This window comes from Rana temporaria, chromosome 4 (assembly GCF_905171775.1).
Source record: "Rana temporaria chromosome 4, aRanTem1.1, whole genome shotgun sequence".
Lineage (NCBI taxonomy): Eukaryota > Metazoa > Chordata > Amphibia > Anura > Ranidae > Rana > Rana temporaria.
In genome coordinates this window covers 13,441,958-13,465,218 of record NC_053492.1, presented here as the reverse complement: position 1 = coordinate 13,465,218, position 23,261 = coordinate 13,441,958, and the positions used below count along the sequence as shown (strand labels likewise).

General features: G+C 47.4%; 1 protein-coding gene and 1 long non-coding RNA gene across 2 annotated transcripts in view; both read right to left on the bottom strand.

Moving 5' to 3' along the window:
• Positions 1–2,642: 2,642 nt before the first annotated feature.
• On the bottom strand, positions 2,643–7,212 carry LOC120935935. Its single transcript, XR_005748563.1, has 3 exons — positions 7,173–7,212; positions 2,798–2,907; positions 2,643–2,679 (listed from the first exon to the last, which is right to left on the bottom strand). It is a non-coding gene; the product is annotated as an uncharacterized LOC120935935 (long non-coding RNA).
• Positions 7,213–13,363: 6,151 nt separating this feature from the next.
• Positions 13,364–23,261, bottom strand: part of LOC120935932 (zinc finger protein 84-like) — a 58,528-nt gene continuing 48,630 nt past the window's right edge. The window contains exon 2 of the mRNA XM_040347962.1: positions 13,364–14,500. Coding sequence (XP_040203896.1) covers positions 13,561–14,500 — 940 coding nt within the window. The 3' untranslated portion in view covers positions 13,364–13,560. The remainder of the gene's footprint in view (positions 14,501–23,261) is intronic.

The following is a 23,261-nucleotide window of genomic DNA, read 5'->3' as shown; positions in this document are numbered from 1 at the left end:
CGTGATATAGCAAGAATGAATGTGCACCGCAAACCAGGAAGTCAGTGAGAATAATGATTCAGGAGTGAATAAAACGGCTCGATTTCAACAGGTATCAAACTAGTTATAATGCAAAACATTACTTTTTACTTTATCGGCTACTGTCAGACTTTAATTTAAGAGGAAAATATTTTTGTCCTTACAACCCCTTTAAGACAGTGGTTCTCAACCTTTCAAGTGCCGTGACCTCTTGATAAAATTTCCCAAGTTGTGGGGACCCCTAACAGTAAAATTATTTCGTAGCGTGGGTTGTCAGCACCCAAGGCAAGACAAGTAATTTGCACCCCTAACCCACGGACATTTAGCGATCCCTGAGTCCCTTCTACTTGTACAGTATTAAAACCCCTTTTGGTACATTTTAGGATGTAGCACTCTTTCTCGTTGTTCTCCTTTCTTTCCCTTTTATCTCTCTCTAGCCTAATTTCTTGTATTTTTTTCCCCCCATTCCTCTCTCTAGCCAGCTTTCTCTTCCTTTTTCTTTTGTTCCTCCCCCTCTTTCCTCTCCCTTTCATGTATTCTCTATTTTTATTCTTTCTCTTACTTCTTGGTGGAGGGGGAATGGAATGAGTGGCAGTGCTGGGGGGAGTTCTGATCAGCCAACTTAGGTTCTCTTGAGCCAGGTCATCTGCTGATCTGAGAACTGTAGTGGGGACTTTTAATGGGAACTATATTCACAGTTACTCACTGTGTCTCCGACTTTGTGGTGTCTCGTAGCAGTGACACCTCTACTGAAATCAGGAGATAGGGTCTCCTCCAGCCCCTCCCACTTCACATTCCTCACCAGTCAGCTGACCTCTAGTCTCTGTCCCCCAGCCATGCCGTGAACTGAATGGGCGCGCAAAAAGTCTGGGAGAGAGGTGCGGGCTTCAGGAACAGCCCAGGATTTGTTGACCCCTGGCAAATTGTAATTCGACCCCCAGGTTGAGAACCACTGACTTAAAGCGGAGGTTCACCCGCACATGACACTTTTTCCCCTTAGCTGCATGCTCGTTTTGTCTAGGGGAATCGGCTAGTTGTTTTAAAATATGATCCGTACTTACGGTTTACGAGATGCATCTTCTCCGCCGCTTCCGGGTATGGGCTGCGGGACTGGGCGTTCCTATTTTGATTGACAGTCTTCCGAGCGGCTTCCGACGGTCGCATCCATCGCGTCACGATTTTCCGAAAGAAGCCGAACGTCGGTGCGCAGGCGCAGTATAGAGCCGCACCGACGTTCGGCTTCTTTCGGCTACTAGTGACGCGATGGATGCGACCGTCGGAAGCCTCTCGGAAGACTGTCAATCAAGAAGGAACGCCCGCTCCCGAAGACCCATACCCGGAAGCGACGGAGAAGATGCATCTCGAAAACGGTAAGTACGGCTCATATTTTAAAACAACTAGCCGATTCCCCTAGACAAAACGAGCATGAAGCTAAGGGGAAAAGAAAAAAAAAAAACTTCATTGGGTGAACTCCCGCTTTAAGACAAGTTGCAGAGGTCCCACACCACTGCCTTCCATCTCCTGAGACTGCACTCAGTGAGAGCATATAACCCTGGAAGAATTGTTGTCCGAGATCTTGCTAGGCCCCGGCATGGGGCAGAAGACAAAGGCCACATGAACCACCTGCCTAGGTTGAGCAATATCTAAAGTGAAAATCAATATTTTGCTGCCAGTCAGCCCCAAAATCTACAGAAATCCAGTCTGGATACATAAAAATTGTGTCTGCAGCACAGACAAGGAAGATTCTCCGAGAGAAATACAGGACAGAGTACACAACTCACAACGACCAGGGTATTACAGGCTGATATCGCCCAGTCCTTGCCCTACTCCAGGCCAATCAGTGAGCAGTATGGGTGAAGGAATGTACTTAGTGTTAATGACCCACCTGTGCTGATCTCTGTAGGAGTGTCCTCCTCTATAAATGTCCCCGTTATTCCATCCTCCTCCATAGACTGCTCATCATCCCTCACATACGTCTCTTCTTCTGATTTACGTTTAACTTTAAAATCTCTCAGGTCTCCACTCTAAATATATAATAAAAATTACATCAATTGTAACAATGCAGATAATAATGATACTATGAGTGATTGTTCCTCATCTACCTGATGATGGTGGGGGATGGTGTGACCTTCCTGTGTGGAATCCTGGGAATACAGAGGACGGGGACATCTCTCTGGTGGGTTCCTATTACTGGATCCATCTGTAGGAAACACACACACTGACTGAATACATTGTTTCTATGTGTTTATCAGATGATGGGGGATCTAGGTGGAGCCTCCGTACTGCTCTCTCCTTTACAATAAAGTCTCCTCTTACCCGGTGATGTGAGGGGCGGCTGATTGTCCATCATGACGTCCTTGTAGAGATCCTTGTGTCCTTCTAAATACTCCCACTCCTCCATGGAGAAATAGACAGTGACATCCTGACACCTTATAGGAACCTGACACACACAATGATACAGTCACCATCCAGACACATCCCTTGTCTGTTACTGGATAATGTCCCAGAATTCCCGGCACCGCTCACCTCTCCTGTCAGCAGCTCCATCATCTTCTTGGTGACTTCTAGAATCTTCTCCATGTTGTGTCTCTCAGGTTTTAGGGAGTCACATGGAGGCACTGTGATGGTCATATGATCACCTGACTTCAGAAGAGGAAATCTCTGTATTGAGGAACCAATAGGAATATCATGTTAGAATCCCAGAATCCGCCTCACCTCTCCGATCAAGTCTGTGTTTTATTAATAGAGATGTCATGTGACCTCCCAGAATGCTTCTCACCTCTCCAGTCAGCAGATAGATGATCTCCAGGGTGAGGTTTAGTATTTTCTCATTCACGTGACTTTGGTTCTCCTCCATCCTCATTTGATCTATACGGGTTTCCTCATTGACTGATAACATTGGGAAATGAAAGTAAGAATAATTTGGATGGCATTGGTCTCACAATAATAGGATGTGGATGTGAGGGGGGTAATAGGAAGGTTGCTGTACATTTCAGAACTGCTGACCCCATGGGAACACATTTAGCCTGGACTGTTTGGTTTTTGCCTTCAATTTTCATGAACCCAGAACTCTTTTGGCCCACCAGATCAGAAATGTAATTTTATGTTTTGTTTCTGAACTGGTTTTGATTTGTTTTAGATCTGCAGGCAATGAATGATAAATATGATTCTTCCTGCTCTGAGGCAGTGCTGTGAGGTCAATGTAGGGTCATCATGATGTCCAGGAAGGGGAACTTGCTGACTTTTGACTGGAGTTGTCGGCTAATCAGGATAATTGCCAGAACTACTACTGCAAGGCTTCAATCTCTGGCAGCCTGCTGACTGACATGAGTGATGTCACTGTCACTCCCTGCAGTAAGAGAAGGGATTGGATTGGATAGGAGGAGGGTGCTGCTCGTAGAGTACAGAGCTGTGGGGCAGGAATCTTTTCTCTTCCCTCCAATGGCAGCCCAGTGTCAGGAGTATGGAGTACATTGCTGGTCAGTAGGAAGAAAACATTCCCTAGCCTGCGATGAAGAATATGTTCCATCATTGGTGTCAGAGGGAGGAAAATACAGAAGGTTCTAAGGGAAGTAGAAGAGCTGAGGGGTCTCTGAAGAAGTAGTGGGACTAAAGGACTCTGGTATCCTCTGAGGGTGTACTGCATCTAAAGTATTCGGGGCCCTCTGATGAGGTAGTGTAGCGGGAGAAGTTTGGGGACCTCTTAGGAAGTAATAGGGGTTAGTGGGGCTGAAAGGCTGTGGGGGTCAGGCGGCGAGGCTTTAGGTCTCATAGGGGCTCTTGGTCTCTGATGGCCCTCCCACCCCAGCTGCACTTACTTTTCTGACACCCTTAAAGAACTCCTACCAGCAAGTGATGGAAGCCTTCACCTCACCATCTAACTGGCCAAGAAAGTAAGTTGCTGAAAATTCAGAACACCAGGATCCCCCTGACACTCTGTACAATTTCCTGGATACTACAATATACTTTACAACCAAGAGAACACCCCCCCCCCCCCCCCAGCGTCCTCTTCCTACCCACACTGGGCTGCCATTGGAGGGAAGAGAAAAGATTCCTGCCCCACAGCTCTCTACTCGAGCAGCCATTTGTACCCTTTGTTTCACAGTTTATTAGTCATTCACTATTTTTTGGAGCTGTACTTGCTGTAATTATTATTTTAGTTTTTATTGGTGCCGTACTCCATTTTTTTATTATCCTACATTAACAAGGCAGAACTTCAGGGTTTGACAAATTTGCTTGGAATCTAGGAGCCAGCTAAAAAAGTTAGGAGCCAAAAAACGCACCCGTCCCGCCAAGCTCGCACGCAGAAGTAAACGCATACGCGAGTAGCGCCCGCATATGTAAACGGTATTTAAACCACACATGTGAGGTATCGCCGCGATTGGTGGAGCGAGAGCAATAATTCTAGCCCTAGACCTCCTCTGTAACTCAAAACATGCAACCTGTAGAATTTTTTAAACATCGCCTATGGAGATTTTAAAGGGTAAAAGTTTGTCGCCATTCCACGAGTGGGCGCAATTTTGAAGCGTGACATGTTGGGTATCAATTTACTCAACATATTATCTTTCACAATATAAAAAAAAAATTGGGCTAACTTTACTGTTGTCTTATTTTTTAATTAAAAAAAGTGTATTTTTTCCCAAAAAAAGTGCGCCTGTGAGACCGCTGCGCAAATACGGTGTGACAGAAAGTATTGCAACGACCGCCATTTTATTCTCTAGGCTGTTAGAATAAAATATATATAATGTTTGGGGGTTCCAATTTGAGGGAAGGAGATGGCAGCGAAAAAACACATTAGAACTGCTGTTTTTTGCTACGTGTAATGTAATGCCACTACCCACCACAAGATGGCCACTCCTAGATTCCTTCTGCAGGCCTCAGCTTCCTTCTGTGAAAGCCGCAACCTCAATTACCGTCCGGCCCGCGCCGGCTGGTAATTGAGGCCACGGCTTTGTGGCCTTCTGCAGGCCTCAGCTTCCCTTTGTGAAGGCCGCAAAGCCGCCGCCTCAATTACCGGCGGGCGCGGGCCCGCCGCGATCTCGCCGGCAGGTAATTGAGGCTGCGGCTTTGCGGCCTTCTGCAGCCCTAAGCTTCCCCAGGCACCAGGTCACAATTTCTTGACACAACTGGCGCCCGGATTTTGTCGAGGCCTGCAGCACTTAATCGGAAAACCCCGGTTACAGATGACTAGATGTGCTGGGCCCTGTAGGACCACAGAGTTCATGGTGCCTGTGAAGCAATAGATGCCTCTATAGTAGTAAATGGGGAACACTGGAATAAGGAGCAGAAGTATTAACCACTTCGTTACCGGGCCTATTTTGGCACTTTTCTCCTTTATGTAAAAATCTCAATTTTTTTGCTTGAAAATTAATCAGAACCCCCAAACATTATATATATTTTTTAGCAGACACCCTAGGGAATAAAATGTCAGTCATTGCAACTTTTTTTCTCGCACGGTATTTGCGCAATAATTTTTCAAACGCCTTTTTTTAGGGAAAAAATAACAAAACAGTAAAGTTAGCCCAATTTTTTTGCATAATGTGAAAGACGATGTTACGCCGAGTAAATAGATACCTAACATGTCACGCTTTAAAATTGCGCACACTCATGGAATGGCGCCAAACTTCGGTACTTAAAAATCTCCATAGGCGACGCTTTAATTTTTTTTACAGGTTACTATTTTTGAGTTACAGAGGAGGTCTAGTGCTAGAATTGTTGCACACGCTCTAACGCACGCGATGATACCTCACATGTGGGGTTTGAACGGTGTTTACATATGTGGACGGGACTTGCATGCGCGTTCGCTTCTGCACGCGAGCGACCGGGACAGGGGCGTTTTAAATTTTCTTTTTTATTATTTTATTATTTTTTTTTACTTAATTTTTTTACATTTTTTTTCCAATAAGACCCCACATCTCTCCTACAGGCTTACAAGCATGAAATCGGTGAAAAAAAATCACTGATTACATGCCGACAGCCGCAATAGCGGCTTTGTTTACTTGCGGGTACCGGGCGTGACGTCATAACGTCGCGCCCGGTCCTCCGACGGTCATAGAGATGACTGTGACCGTCTGGTCACCAGTCATCTCTATGGTTCACCAACGAGCGCCGGCCGATTCGCTCTCCGGGCCCCCGATGGCACGGGAGAGCCCGGAGAAGCACCGGATGGAGGCGGGAGGGGGGGGACGTCCCCTCCCGCTGCCTAGAAGAACGATCGAGTGGCAGAACCGCCGCTTTGATCGTTCTTCTGGTGCACAGAATCGCCGGCTGAAGACGGCGATATCTGAATGATGCCTGCAGCTGCAGGCATCATTCAGATATCACCGCACAAAGCCGAGGACGTCCCAGGACGTCCTCTGGGTCTCAAGTGGTTAAATTAATCCATGACCAGAGTCCCAGCCATAGATAATCTGGTGGATCGCAGGTTGGATATTGCTTAGATGTAAACAGAGAGGGTGGCAATTGGAAAAAGCCAATCTTTGTCCAGGAGGGCTATTGGCAGGTGCAGTGGTCCTAAAACGCACCCCCTAACCCCCCCCCCCCAGATTCCTTAACTATTTATAGCCCAGAATAACTCTAATAAAACATATCACTAAAGTTGTACATACATTTCTAATAATCAATAACTAATAAAATTATATAAAAATACAATACAAAATGCATAAAAAATATGAAAAGCAAACAGCTAAATATCAATATTCAGTCCAGCCGGGGCAATTGTATTGAGCTAAAAATCCATTTGGATTCCCATCTGGTCATTGTTTTGATAAAAATTGCCCCTTCTCCGCGTTCATCATCTCACCCGCCCCTCATCGAGTCCCTTTCAGACTCCTATTGTGAGACTCGTCATAGTGTCTCTGGAGGGGGCGTTGATCATTTCCATGTAAATCTTACAGAAATCTTCCCTAATCCCAATCTATAATTATCATTTCATACACCCCCATACAATGTCTGGAACCGGCATTTAATGACATCAATAACTCCTCTCGTTTTCATGGTACAGGCGATACATTCCACTATTGTATAATAAAAGTTCATCTAGGTTTCCACACTATATATATGTGTATCATCATCTGCTGGAGATAAAAGACGTCACAGTGACTATGGAGGAAGAGGGCGGACATGGGTATAAATAGAAAATAAGATCTTATTACCTCCTCTGCTGCCATTTCCAACAATGTCTTCTCTCTATTTCCTCCCAACTCACCTCTCACCTGGAACCTACTTTCTGTACCTGACATCACTTCCTGTCTGTATTCTTTAGAGACTTCCTGTCTGGATAGAAAGGAGATTACCACCTTGTGGAGCTCAGAGGAACTGCAGCCCCAGAAAAACGTCTCATAGTGTGAACACGACCTTGTGCTGTGTGTGTATGTACTGTAAATCAGATTTTCCAGGACAGTAACCATTTTGTTTCACAATGTCTGTATCCCAGGCTATATCCTGAGAATAACAGTGTAAAGTGTAAATGTTTTCAGGTTCAGGCAATGGAGACCGAGGCCCAGATTCACAACCGAGATACGCCGTCGTATCTCTGAGATGCGCCGTCGTATCTATGCGCCTGATTCTAAGAATCAGTTACGCATAGATATCCATTAGATCCGACAGGCGTAAGTCTCTTACGCCGTCGGATCTTAACTGCATTTTTTTTTTGACCGCTAGGTGGCGCTTCCGTCGAATTCCGCGTTGAGTATGCAAATGAGCTAGATACGCGAATTCCCGAACGTACGCGCGGCCGACGCAGTAAAGTTACGACGTTTACGTTAGGCTTTTCCCGGCGTAAAGTTGCCCCTGCTATATGAGGCGCAGCCAATGTTAAGTATGGCCGTCGTTCCAGCGTCTAAATTTGAAAAAGTTACGTCGTTTGCGTAAGTCGTCCGTGAATGGGGCTGGACGTCATTTACGTTCACGTCGAAAACCAATGACGTCCTTGCGGCGTACTTTGGAACAATGCACACTGGGAAATTCCACGGACGGCGCATGCGCCGTTCCGAAAAAACGTCAATCACGTCGGGTCACATTAGTTTTGCATAAAACACGGCCCCCTGATCCAAATTTGAATTAGGCGGGCTTACGCCGGCCGATTTACGCTACGCCGCCGCAACTTACGGAGCAAGTGTTTTGAGAATGCAGCACTTGCCCGTGTAAGTTGCGGAGGCGTAACGTAAATCAGATACGTTACGCCCGCACAATTTTACGCGGCTCTACGTGAATGGCCTTTTCTATGTCACCACCTAGATAGGCAACTGTTTTCAACTTCCGATCTGCACTGAGCTTGTCATATCACTGCCAGCTGTCCAATTATAGAAGCAAATACCCCCATGTACCCTAGTCAATCCCCATGTCTTTTTACATCCCATATCCTCCTCTTCACCCCACATTCTGCTTATCTCCATCCCTCTTCATTGCCCTGTATCCCTCTTCACTGCCCTGCCCCCCCCCCCTTCACCCCTCTTTCCCATTTTCACTGAACTGTTACCATCTTCACCTTCCTATCTTCCTCCCTTACCCCCTCTTTGCTGCCATGCCCTTCTCTTCATACTCCCCTCCTCACCCCCATTTCCTCCTCACTTCCCCTTTCCCTTTATCACCTCCCCATCACCTCCCTATCCCCTTGTTCACTCATGTCCCCCTTTTCAGCTCCCTGTCCCCCACTTCACTGTCTTCTTCCCTTCTTCACCACCCCTCCTATTTTCCTTTTCAGCTCCTGACTCCCTCTTCACTTCCTCATCACCGCCCTTCCCCCCTCTTCACTCCCATCCCTCTCAGAAGGGGAACGCATTTGTTTGCAATCTAAACAATTTAACTGCTTTCAATCCCAGAATCTAAGCTGTCAGTCAGCCAAGCAAATGCAGATTCCTCCATAATCACCAAAGAATTGGAGGAAAGGTGCCCCAGAGGTTGTAGAAATACCCTATAGGTAGGGTTGTCCCAATACCGATACTAGTATCGGTAACGATGTCAAGCATTTGCTCGAGTACTTGTACTCGCGCAAATGCTGCCGACGCTTCACCGATACCTGGGATGGGAGAGAGATGGGAGAGAGAGGCGGGAACAACAGGAAGTCAGCGGGCGCACAGGGGAAATCACTCACTGTACAGGGATGGCAGCGGTGTGCACTTCTCCTGCACCCAGCATATTCTCTTCCCCGCCCGACAGATGCCTTCTAGTGCCGCCCCGTCGTGACATCATTCAGCAGTTCGGGAGGAGAGGAAGAAAGTGCTGCCGGTGCTGCGGGGAACAGTGTGCATGTGAGTAACATAGCATGCCGATCTGTTCACACACACACTGTCTGCATAGCCCAAGAGCGGCTCTGCCCAGCTCGACTAACACTTCCCTCCTGGGTCACGCTGGTAAGACATGAATGATGTCTTAAAGAGGGCAGGGCCCACTGTTATAAGGGGGCTCTCTGATCTCTGGAAGTCTCTAAGGAAGGGGGGGTTGAGCTAATGGGGGTCTCTAAGAGGGGGTACTAACTGCTAATATAATGTGTGGTAACCAACCATTAGATCAGCAGCACGCCCCTTGGAGACCCCCATTAGCTCACAGCCCACCTTATATCAATGCCCCCCCCCCCCTTATCAGTGCTGCCTGTATCCATCATTGCCGCCTATCTGTGCCACACATCAGTGCAGCCCTATAAGTGCCACTTCATCTGTGCCCATCATTGCCACATATCTGTGCCATCTTTCAGTGCCAGCCATCAGTGCGTGCCACCTATCAGTGCCAGCCATCAGTGCGTGCCACCTGTCAGTGCCAGCCATCAGTGCGTGCCAGCCATCAGTGCGTGCCACCTGTCAGTGCCAGCCATCAGTGCGTGCCACCTGTATGTGCTATCTTTCAGTGCCAGCTATCTGTGCCATCTTTTAGTGCGTGCCACCTATCAGTGCTCATCAGTGCTGCATAATTAGTGCCCATCTATCAGTGCCACTGCCAGCCATCAGTCTGTGCCACCTTTTAGTGCCCATCAGCCAGTGCCATCTAAAAAAAAGTATCGGCGACTACTTGAAAAAAAAGTATCGGTACTTGTACTCGGTCTTAAAAAAGTGGTATCGGGACAACCCTACCTATAGGTGAACAGAGCCAGAGACCCAAAAGGAGACATTAACCCCATCTCTCTTAAGCCTGGTACACGCACTCGGTTTTCTCGGCAAGAACCAGCAAGTAAACCGAGCGTGTTTACGGGGCTTTCAGGTTTCTCGTCTGGAAATCTTCCCAGAATCTCGACGAGAAAAATAGAGATCCTGCTCTCTATTTTCTCATTGAGATTCTTGTCGGCCTGTTTCCCGTCGAGAAACCCGAGCGTCTGTATACTTACCTGTCGCCATGGAAACCCGCGCATGCTCGAAATGACTTTGACGCATGCGCGGTAGCTTCCACGGCATAGGTAGGGTGAAGCAAGATGGCGGCGATGGCATCAAATGTGACGAGCGAATGCATTCTTGCATTTTAAAAGAACCGCGTTTCTTTTGAAAGGAGTGTGTGTACACTTGGGCGGCAAGAGATTCTTGCCAAGAATCTCGTCAGGGAAAATTACGTGTGTACGAGGCTTTCCTCCAAGAAGACATAAGGCCTGCTGACCCATATAGTGGGACTGACACTGATACAGCAATTGTAGTCAGCTAAGAGGACACCAGTTAAATCTGTGACCAGTCATTGTGTCTACCAGTAGGAGTCATCCAGACTGCAACCATGCACATCTGGTGTTCGTGTCTGTGGGGAAGAACACTGCCAGCTGCTTACACTACTTGGAGCCTCTCAATGAATAATCTGGATGCATGGCTATGCCACTCGACATGGACATGCGCCGCAATACTTCTGACATTCCCGGCTGCACTTCACATGAGCACAAGCAGCCCAGCGTCCAGAGGTGGGGGAGGAGAAAGTCTCCTGGGCTGCCCTAAGCACCACTTCCACTATCTAGTGTCTATAATACTGAGTGCCTTATGAACTGTTTCCTACATGATGAAGATAAGCTATGTAGTATATAGTGCTACCCCCTCAGGAGCCACTGAGCAATGGGCCCTGGTTGAAGCACAACCCCTGTTGACACCACTGTAATGCTTTAACCAGATGTCACTCTATGAATAAACACACCACTTTTGATGAAAAATTATTCAGTTTATATTGAGGTCAGATTAGCAGAAGTATACCCACAAAAAAGTCAACATCTGATGTACACAAGAGAAAACCAAATATAAGGAATAAACAATACAATACCGTACAGTGCTACTTTAAGTAGACCCAACCACCCCGCAGGACTCAGAGTTTAAATGTTAGCTCTCCTACTGAGAGGTTTTCCCCCCAAGTGAGCAAAAAAGAAAAGAGCAAGAGATATTACACAAGCTCGCTGGAGGGCTCCCAGTAACCAGGGTTTATGTCTCTGATGATTACAATAAGAAATATCTCGTAGAGAATCAATCACAAAATATGGGTAAAACTTTTCTGCTGGCTTGATGGGGCCCTTACGTTGGTGCACGGTAGAAGTGTAATCTCTTTGAATGAGAAATGGCACTTCCCCAGAGATGGTGAAAAAGCAAGCCAAGTTTCTCTTTAATAGATGGCAACTGTAACGGAACTATGTATTTCAGAAGATGGGACATTACTGACAGTTCATTGCAGAAGATACTGGACACATTACAAGTGGTTAATTTTGTCCTGACTAGGTCAATAGGACAATGACCCTTCAATGCTTAGCTCAGGCTATTGAAATGCTAAGTGGAGCCGGCTTGTGAAATACCTTGTTATTGTGTTCTGCAGGTTAATAGCTGTTGTCAGAGACGGGACGTCTCTAGGAGATAATTACCTCCACTAAATGACTTTTAGAATGTGATTGAAGTTCATTATATGTGTGGGGAATTGCAGACGAGACGCCTAGCTACCTCGTCAGGCTAAATGATAGATAATTGGCTCATGTTAATTATTCTGATGGCAAGGGGGTGGGATGTTTCAAATTCTGTATAAAAAGTGTGCTGTGTACTTGAAAATAAACAGTCCTACTTGACCCTTCAAAATGTAGCCCTGTCTCGTTCTTGAAAGGGCGTTCGATGGCATTACTATTCTGCTCATTTTACAGCTGAACCTGACTCTCTCTCTGGATCTCGTGGATGGGATATACCGGCTGTACCTGCATATCGAAACTTGCCAGGGAAAAGGACGCCTCCAACGGCTGATACCCCCTCACTACCAGGGGGTAGCCGTTACAGCAACAAACTTGGGTAGTCACTTTAAGGACATCAGATGATTATAGAGATTGCTTAAGCTGGAAAGGGGTTGGGAGCAGAATTTAGCAAAAGCATGTCACTTTAAGTGCAGAACTGGGCTTGTGAAACTTGTTCCTTCCCTGGATAGAATAGGCCTGATGTGGAATGCATAGATAGCTTGGGTCTAAGATCCCCAAGTCAAAGAACCACAGAAAAAGGGGGGCGGTTGGACTATTGCGGTACTGATGTGGAATGCATTCAGAATTCCTGCTTATCAGGCATACAGAAAACATTCGTGCTGATATCCTGCATGCAGTGAATCAATTAACAATGAATGGAGATAGGCCAAAGCACTGAATGGACTATAGATTCTGTGTCTCTGCGTGGCAGTCTGTACTGTAGGAAATCCTGGGCTTAAATAACTGACAGCAACAAATAATCTTGCAACATGTGATGGCGTGGTATGGAATAGGAACCCTCTCACCCAGTCCTTTGATGAAGCAGGGCAAAGCGATTACCTCGAGTGTTGGGGGGTCCCCTTGTCTCCTCCTGTGGATGAAGTCATGCCAATAGTACTGATCCAATCTCTCTGACTGCAGGACCATCTATCCTGCCCCTTAGTGGGTTAATGATCTGGAATCCTCCTGTTCAGCTCTCCAGGTCAATTTGAACTGGCCTGTGTCCTCCTGGACCCGCACTACTATCTCTCACTGTCTTGGCTCTCTCACAGTCTCTTTCTTTCGCCTCCGAATGTTTCCAGGCTTTTTCTTTTTTCAAGACTCCTTCCCCTTTGCCCACTCCAGCTTGCACCACACAAGTCCCAACATTCTTAGCATTGCTAGACTAGATCCTGTAATAGTCAAACTGCAGAACACTGCCATCTTGTGGCCATTTACCATTCTGAAACCAGTAACAATGCAGTGTGTTACAAGTATATTTGAGGTGTACAAGAAAAAAGGGGCACCAAAATTGGTAGCCCGGGGTCAGACTTTTAAGGCACAGTAAACAAATGAAGAATAATCGAAAAAAAATCACAATATTTATTGAAGACAGTACATGGTGTATAAAAAACATAAAGAATTAAAAAACACACACACATTATATATATATATATATATATATATATATATATATAGATACATGATATATAGTGAGTCCTTATGCATCAATATATATGAGGTGTATATCAGGGTGTGCTTCTTCCCCCACATGAGACCTGCGATGTCCAGTAAAATTCATATAGAAGACATTTCCCGCACTCAAGTCACTAATACACCTCGAGAGTTGTGTGGGATCCCTGATATACAGGAAGACAGGACTTCAGTGAGTAACAATTCACTCACTCAGCACAGGGAAATGACTTCTCCCCCATGTGAGATCTCTGATGTTTGGAAAGATTGAACTTCCGTGAAAAACATTTCCTACACTCAGGACAAGAATACGGCTTCTCCCCTGTGTGAGATCTCTGATGTATGACAAGTAGTGATTTTTGTACAAAACATTTCCCACACTCTGGACAGGAATACGGTTTTTCCCCTGTGTGAGACTTCTGATGTGTGACAAGTACTGATTTTTGTACAAAACATTTTCCGCACTCAGCACAGGAATACGGCTTTTCGCCTGTGTGCGACCTCTGATGATTATAAAGATTAGACTTATCTGAAAAACATTTCCCACACTCAGGACATGAATATGGTTTTTCCCCCGTGTGAGACCTCTGATGTTTGACAAGATCTGCCTTTTGTACAAAACATTTCCCGCACTCATTACATGAATACGGCTTCTCTCCCGTGTGCAGTTTCTGATGAATATAAAGATTGAACTTCTCTAAAAAACATTTCTCACACTCAGGACAGGAATATGGCTTTTTCCCCGTGTGAGATCTCTGGTGTCTGTTAAGACTGGACTTTTCTGAAAAACATTTCTTGCACTCAGAACATGAATATGGTTTTTCCCCTGTGTGAGATCTCTGATGTCTGTCAAGTCTGGACTTCTCTGAAAAATATTTCCCGCACTCAGGACACAAAACCGTTTTTTCCCCCGTGTGAGATCTCTGATGTCTACCAAGACTGGATTTCTCTAAAAAACATTTTCCACAATCAGGACAGGTATAAGGGTTCTCTCCTGTGTGAGATCTCTGATGCGTGTAAAGATTGGACTTCTGTGAGAAAGATTTCCCACACTCAGGGCATGAATGTGACTTCTCACCTGTGTGAGATCTTTTATGCACATTAAGACGGGATTTAAATTGAAACCGCATCCCGTACTCAGTACAGGAAAACGTTGTATCTGTTTGAAGGACGACACCGTCCCTCACAGTCTGAGGTTCCTCAGGATAAGAGGAATACGATGGTCCGGCACCATCCCTCACAGTCTGAGGTTCCTCAGGATAAGAGGAATACGATGGTCCGGCACCGTCCCTCACAGTCTGAGGTTCCTCAGGATAAGAGGAATACGATGGTCCGGCACCGTCCCTCACAGTCTGAGGTTCCTCAGGATAAGAGGAATACGATGGTCCGGCACCGTCCCTCACAGTCTGAGGTTCCTCAGAATAAGAGGAATACGATGGTCCATCTACACTGTGTGGTGCCGGATGGACATTTGAGGTAGTCGGGTTTTCTCCTGGACTATACTGTGTGATGTCCTCATCTTCTACTTTACAGTCTGGAGACAAAGTGAGACAATCCTCTGAGGTTTTCCTCATCTCCCGTCCATCTACTAAAATAGAAATACAAAGATTATTACTAGACATGAGCAGATTGGTCTCAGTGCACATCAGGCGGCTTTATCTCTGAGGATCTTACAATTCCACCCTTAAAGCGGAGTTCCATCCAAAAATGTAACTTCCGCTTTTCAGAACCCTCCCCCCCCCTCCGGTGTCACATTTTGCACCTTTCAGAGGGTAGGGGGGGGTGCAGATACCTGTCTAAGACAGGTATTTGCCCCCACTTCCGGGAATACAGTACTGCGGCAGACACGCCCCTACCGGCAGCCCCCACTGTCTTCTGGGAAACACACTGTTCCTAGGAGGGAGCGGGGACCAGTGACGGCGCACCGTGCTATTCGCGCATGCGCAGTAGGGAACTGGGCAGTGAAGCCGCAGCACTTCACTTCCCGATTCCCTGACCAAGGATGGCGGCAGGTGCAGCCGAGAGACGAGCGATTGCTCGTCCTCGGCTGCTGACATTGCGGGCGGGCTGGCTGGATAGGTAAGTGTCCATATTTTAAAAGTCAGCAGCTGCAGTATTTGGAGCTGTTGGATTTAAAAAAAAAAAAAGGAATTCAGCAAAACCTCCGCTTTATGGTAACTAGTAAATGGGTCCTCTAAATCCCCTATCAGTTCATTTTTTCCAAGGCATATGAACCAGCTGCCTAGATCAAGCAATGCCTATGGTGAAACCCAACATTTTTATGCCAGCCAAACCCCAGAATCTACATAAATCCAGTCTAGATACATAAATTGTGTCTGCATCACAAAGTGCAAAGATTATTCCACAGAAATACAGGACAGAGAACACAGCTCAGAAAAGTGACCAGGAGATTACAGGCTGATATCACCCAGTCCTTGTCCTACTCTGGACAAATCAGTGAGCAGTATGGGTCGAGGAATGTATTCAGTGTTAATGACCCACCTGTGCTGATCTCTGTAGGAGTGTCCTCTTCTAACAATGTCCCCGTTATTTCATCCTCCTCTATAGACTGCTGATCATCCCTCACATACGTCTCTTCTTCTTCTGCTTTACCCTCAACTTTAGAATCTCTCAGGTTTCCACTCTGGATATACAATAAACATGAAGTCAGTTCTAACAGTGTAGATAATGTACAGATCCTAATGATACTATCAGTGATTGTTCCTCATCTACCTGATGATGGTGGGGGATGGTGTGACCTTCCTGTGTGGAATCCCGGGAATACAGAGGACGGGGACATCTCTCTGGTGGGTTCCCATTACTGGATCCATCTGTAGGAAACACACACACTGACTGAATACATTGTTTCTATGTGTTTATCAGATGATGGGGGATCTAGGTGGAGCCTCCGTACTGCTCTCTCCTTTACAATAAAGTCTCCTCTTACCCGGTGATGTGAGGGGCGGCCGATTGTCCATCATGACGTCCTTGTAGAGATCCTTGTGTCCTTCTAAATACACCCACTCCTCCATGGAGAAATAGACAGTGACATCCTGACACCTTATAGGAACCTGACACACACAATGATACAGTCACCATCCAGACACATCCCTTGTCTGTTACTGGATAATGTCCCAGAATTCCCGGCACCGCTCACCTCTCCTGTCAGCAGCTCCATCATCTTCTTGGTGACTTCTAGAATCTTCTGCATGTTGTGTCTCTCAGGTTTTAGGGAGTCACATGGAGGCACTGTGATGGTCATATGATCGCCTGACTTAAGAAGAGGAAATCTCTGTATTGGAAACCAATAGGAATATCACGTTAAAAACCCAGAATCCTCCTCACCTCTCCAGTCAGTCTGTGTTTTATTAATAGAGATAAGAGTGATGTCATGTGACCTCCCAGAATCCTCCTCACCTCTCCGGTCAGGTCTGTGTTTTATTAATAGAGATAAGAGTAATGTCATGTGACCTCCCAGAATCCTCCTCACCTCTCCGGTCAGGTCTGTGTTTTATTAATAGAGATAAGACTGATGTCATGTGACCTCCCAGAATCCTCCTCACCTCTCTGGTCAGGTCTGTGTTTTATTTATAGAGATAAGAGTGATGTCATGTGACCTCCCAGAATCCTCCTCACCTCTCCGGTCAGCAGGTAGATGATCTCCAGGGTGAGGTTTAGTATCTTCTCAGTCAGATGACTCCGGTCCTCCTCCATCCTCATTCGTGCCGTCATTTGATCTATACAGGTCTCCTTGCCGACAGATAACTTTGGTAAATGAAAGTAAGAATCATTTGGATGGTATTGGCCACACAATAATAGGACGTGGAGGTGAGGGGGGTATTAGGAGGGTTGAACATTTGAGGACTACTGCCTACATGGGAACACATTTAGTTTGGACTGTTTAGTTTAGTGTTTGCTACAATTTGCAGGTCCCAGAACCCTCTAGACCTGCTGGATAAGAAATTCCTGTTTCTCTGTTGAGCTGGTTTTAGTTTCTGAACTGGTTTAGATTCGTTTTTGATCTGTAGATAAGGAATGATAAATGCAATTCTCCTTTTGACTTGATTGCTCTGGGCCAGCGCTATGAGGTCAATGTAGGGTCATCATGACAGCCAGGAAGGGGAACTTGCTAACTTTGGGCTGGATTTGCCGACTAATCAGGATGATTGCCAGAACTCCAGCTGCAAGGCTCCAATCTTCGGGCAGCCTGATGATTGACAGTGATGTCACTGTCACTCTCTGCAGTAAGAGAAGAGATTAGATTGGATAGTAGGAGGATGCTGTTGGTTGAGTAGAGAGCTGTGGAGGAGGAATCTGTTCTGTTGGGGGTGGAGGGAGGTGGGAATACTATAATATCCATGATATTATTTAGAGTGGCACAGGGTTCCTGGTGTTCAGATTTTTTTTTTCATCAAATGCTTTATTTATATGAAAGAATAATGGGCCAGATTCTGGTAGAAGTGCGGCGGCGTAACGTATCATAGATACGTTCAGGGCCGTCTTTACCGCAGGGCAAATGGGGCAGGTGCCCTGGGCCCTGTCACTGTTGGGGGCCCAAAGCAACCCCCTTAAAAAAATTTTTTTTTTTTTTTTTTTATTTTTTTTTTAGGGGTCCGGAGGCCCCCAGGGCCCCAGATGGCAACCCCCCATTTTTTTTATTTTTTTTTTAAATAAAAAAAATATATTTTTTTAATATATTTTTTTTTTATTAAAGGGACAATTTTTTAGGGGTCCCCAGGGGCCCGGAGGCCCCCAGGGGCCCAGATGGCAACGCCCCTTTTTTTATTTATTTTTAAATAAAAAATTTTTTTTTTAATATATATATTTTTTTTATTAAATGGCTCAGAGGTCCCCATGTGGCAAACACCCTTTATTTTTTTTATAAATGTTTATTTTTTTATTTTTGTTTATTTTTTTTTATTGAAGGGCCCAGAGGTCCCCAGGGCCCTGGATGGCAACCCCCTTTTTTTTTTTTTATAAACGTTTCTTTTTTATATATATATTTTTTCTTTTTTATTAAAGGGCCCAGAGGTCCCGGATGGCAACCCCCTGTTTTTTGTAATTTATTTTTATTAAAAAAAAATTTATTAAAGGACCCAGAGGTCCCCATGGCCCCAGATTGCAACCCCCTTTTTAAAATATATTTTTTATATATATTTTTTATTTATTTTTTTCTTTTTATTAAAGGGCCCGCGCTACTAAATTCGTGGCAGCCCCCCCCTGCTTCTCAATTTCAGGCAGCAGCACCCCCCCATCCCGGTTCTTTGCTCCAGGGGGCCCATGCCTGAAGCTGTGTAAGTGGCCCCATAATTCCTGATGGCGGCCCTGTCGCCCGTTAAGCCCCTGTGCTGCCCACAAATCAGGCTGAAAATCATCAGCGGCACGCAGCCAGTGACAGTACTGCTTCCCTTCCCAGTGTTTTAAAATGTACAGCACCCCTGGCTTCCCTTTAGACGTGCACTTCTCCCTTCCTGCCACTGGGTGCTGCTTGTATATAAAAGTGAATTAGAATGTGATTTTATAACATCCCCAGTTTGCTCTTCCCGAGGCTGACTTCTTCATGTCCTGCTCCTCAAGGTATGTCACTGTTTGCTAATCTATATTGTAAATAGAAGTTTTCTGTAGAGTGTGCCCGAAGTCTTTATAATATTTGATGATTCACTGCAGGTCTGGTCAGTGTTTTAAAAAGTTCCTCTATTTTACACATGGCATGGCATGGGGGTCACAGCACCGTCTGTCCATTCTGCTTTAGAACAATGGGACCCCATGCCATGCCATGTGTAAAATAGAGGAACTCTTTAAATCACAGACCAGACCTGCAGTCCAGGCTGAGTAAGGCCTCAGAGCACATGGCATTACTGTCTGTATTTAACTGCTTGATGGGCTTATTTTGGGCCTGGCTGGTTCACATGTATGTGTTTTGGCGGCCCACATACCCATGCCTGCGTTTCCTGCAAAGAAAAGCGCATGCCTCATGTAATAGGCTGCACACACGGCACGTCTATGACCATCAAGCACTGAAACACAGCACTGTCTGTCCATTCTGCTGTCTGCTGTGACTTATCTGCAGTTCCCGCACTGTCAAACTTACTGCATTTTTAGACGTTTAGGTCACGCTTTTAAAAACACAGTGCGTTTGTGTGTGCAAGAACTGCAGGTAAGTAGCATGGCGCAAAAACAGAATGGATTTCAAGGCAACTGTATTTTTAAAATGCTGAATGCACCTTTTTTTCTGCAGGAAACAAAGGCATGGCAGCCCATTCAAATCAATGGGCTGCTGTACCTGCACAAATGAGGGCCGCCAAAACATACATGTGAACCAGCCAGGCCCAAAATAAGCTGGAGGGGGGCCCAAAAAAAATGTTTGCCCAGGGCCCAAACCATATTAAAGACGGCCCTGGATACGTTACACCGCCGCAAGTTTTCATCGCAAGTGCCTGATTCACAAAGCACTTGCGATTAAAACTACACCGGCGGTGTACATCCCGCGCCGGACCTACTGCGCATGCTCCGTTTCTTAACTCCCGCCATGCTTTGCGCGCCGTGGCGTAATTTTTTCGAACGGCGACGCGCGTAGCGTAATTCCGTATTCCCGGACGGCTTACGCAAACGACGTTATTTTTTAAATTTCGACGCGGGAACGACGGCCATACTTTAGACAGCAATACGTTTGCTGACTAAAGTTAGGGCACCAAAAACGACGACTAACTTTGCGACGGGAAACTAGACTAGCGGCGACGTAGCGAAGGCGAAAATCCGTCGTGGATCCGCCGTAACTCCTAATTTACATACCCGACGCTGGTTTACAACGCAAACTCCCCCCAGCGGCAGCCGCGGTATTGCATCCTAAGATCCGATAGTGTAAAACAATTGTATTTGTTTTTACCGTTTAATCCTTTTGTTTCCTTTCAGACTCCCGCGGGGAGTAGGCGTTCCTATGAAGAGGGGAACATGATTGACGTCCGGTGCAGTGTCATATTCTGCTCCCTATCACAGAATGCAGCCTAAGTCACGTGGCAGCAAACTACGCATGCGCAATGCGTTCCAATGCCAAATGTGATGCGTTCCAGGGGATTCACGACACTACCCCTCAGTGAACCCATCACAATTTGTCACGGAAGTGACGAGGAACCATAACGAGGAGGCATACACAGAGCGGGGGGCGGGACAGAACATACAGATCCAATGAGAAACCTACAAAGAGCGGGGGGGGGGGGGGGGAGACGGAGGAGAAAGAGACATGCAGATACATTAGGCTGCATTCTGTGATAGGGAGCAAACGGTGACACAGCCCCGCCTCCAGCCCCGCCCCCAAATCAGAGGCTTATTGAGGTCCGTAAAAAACATAGACTCTCTGGCTTTTAAAGCATCCCCCATGTATAATAAAATGTCACATTGTTTTGGTGTGTGCAATAAAGTCTGTGAAGAAAATGTGTATGTAGGAGGAGAGCTTCTGAATACCAACAAACACATTTCCATTTTATTCCTCATTTCTATGGGAAAGTTTAAGGTGGAACTTTAGGTTTGATTTATCTTTGAAGTGAAATGTTACCCAAAAAGTAAAGTTCCGCTCTTCTGTATTTTTTTAGGCTCCATGTACACGGGCCCATCCTCACCCCCCCCCACCACCGCCATCCTCCCAGCTGTACGAATCACCCCCCCCCCCCCACCACTATCCTCCCAGCTGTGCGAATCACCCCCCCCCCCACCACCATCCTCCCAGCTGTACGAATCACCCCCCCCCCACCGCCATCCTCCCAGCTGTACGAATCACCCCCCCCCCCCACCACCATTCTCCCAGCTGTACGAATCACCCCCCCCCCACCACCATTCTCCCAGCTGTACGAATCACCCCCCCCCCCCCACCACTATCCTCCCGGCTGTACGAATCACCCCCCCCCCCCACCGCCATCCTCCCAGCTGTGCGAATCACCCCCCCCCCCCACCGCCATCCTCCCAGCTGCAGGGATCACCCCCCCCACCACCATCCTCCCAGCTGTACGAATCACCCCCCCCCTACCGCCATCCTCCCAGCTGTGCGAATCACCCCCCCCCCCACCACCATCCTCCCAGCTGTGCGAATCACCCCCCCCCCCCCCCCCCACCGCCATGCTCGGACCTGTGAAAAAATCGTACCGCGTCACTTTCGGTGCTCGTACGTCAGGAGCACAGCTGATCGCGGGTCCACGGCGCATGCGCAGCTGCTTTTTCTTTGGTCCGTGAATATCCTAGACTGGGGTAGGTCACTTGTGCCTGTCATACGCAGCCAGTGTGCCCACTATTTGCAGCCACTTGTGCCCATCATACGCAGCCAGTGTGCCCACCATATGCAGCTACTTGTGCCCATCATACGCAGCCATTGTGCCCACTATATGCAGCCACTTGTGCCCATCATACGCAGCCAGTGTGCCCACTATTTGCAGCTACTTGTGCCCATCATACGCAGCCATTGTGCCCACTATTTGCAGCCACTTGTGCCCATCATACGCAGCCAGTGTGCCCACTATTTGCAGCTACTTGTGCCCATCATACGCAGACATTGTGCCCACTATTTGCAGCCACTTGTGCCCGTCATACGCAGCCATTGTGCCCACTATATGCAGCCACTTGTGCCCATCATACGCAGCCATTGTGCCCACTATATGCAGCCACTTGTGCCCATCATACGCAGCCAGTGTGCCCACTATTTGCAGCCACGTGTGCCCATCATACGCAGCCATTGTGCCCACTATATGCAGCCACTTGTGCCCATCATACGCAGCCATTGTGCCCATCATACGCAGCCATTGTGCCCACTATATGCAGTCACTTGTACCCGTCATACGCGTCACTTCCTTCTTCTTCTGTAGCGGCGGCTGTGGCTCCTGTGTCCGCTTGGCTCCTCAGGCTTCCTCCGTCATGTCTCCTTTTCCGCCAATGCGTTAGGCATCCAATAGGATCGCCTAAAGCTTTGGCCAATCGGGAGACAGGTTTTACTGACCTGCCTGCTGATTGGCAAGGAGGAACTTTAGTGTGAAAATAGCTTCTGGCTCTTATCACGTGCTTTGAAATACACACCCCGCCTATTCCCGCCATAGTATTTCATGCGTCCGGCATCCTGAAAGGGGCCAGACACATGAATAGGGAGGGCGGCAGAGGTGACGGGGGCGGTGCCCATGCATTGTGGGCCCACCATGCAACCATGCAGGGGCCACCACTGGTCTTTGATCTCTGTCAAGTGCTGGGGTCTGGATCGCCTCCGCTGCTTTTCCTCCAATCGGGCCAAAGAAGCTGAGTGCGAGTTTACCTATAGCCCTCAGACTGGAGACTTGTACACCATCATCATGGCATCCCAGGACGGTGGGTATCAGGTCACAGAAGCGCAGAGCGCATGTGTGTCCCGCTTTGGGGTCACTGGTGGCTTAGGGAGAAGGAGAGGGCCCCTGGGTGTCCGTGGCAGAAGGAGAGGGCACCTGGGTGTTTGGAGGAGGAGAGGGCCCCTGGGTGTCCGTGGGAGAAGGAGAGGGCCCCTGGGTGTCCGTGGGAGAAGGAGAGGGCACCTGGGTGTTTGGAGGAGGAGAGGGCCCCTGGGTGTCCGTGGGAGAAGGAGAAGGCACCTGGGTGTTTGGAGGAGGAGAGGGCCCCTGGGTGGCCATTTAGTGAAGAAGAGGGCCCCTGGGTGGCCGGGGGAGAAGGAGAGAGAACCTGGGTGGTTGGCAGAGAAGGAGTGGGCCCCTGGCTGTTTGAAGGAGAAGCAGATGGGCCCCAGTGTTGGCCAAAATTGGAAGAGCTGATCCTTGGGTGGTTGGAGGAGGAGAGGGTGCCACCCTTCTCCCCTTAGGACGGGGACAGACACCCTTCTCACCCCCGGAGGACGAGGACACCATTCTCTCCCTCGGAGGACGGGGACACCCTTCTCTCCCTCGGAGGA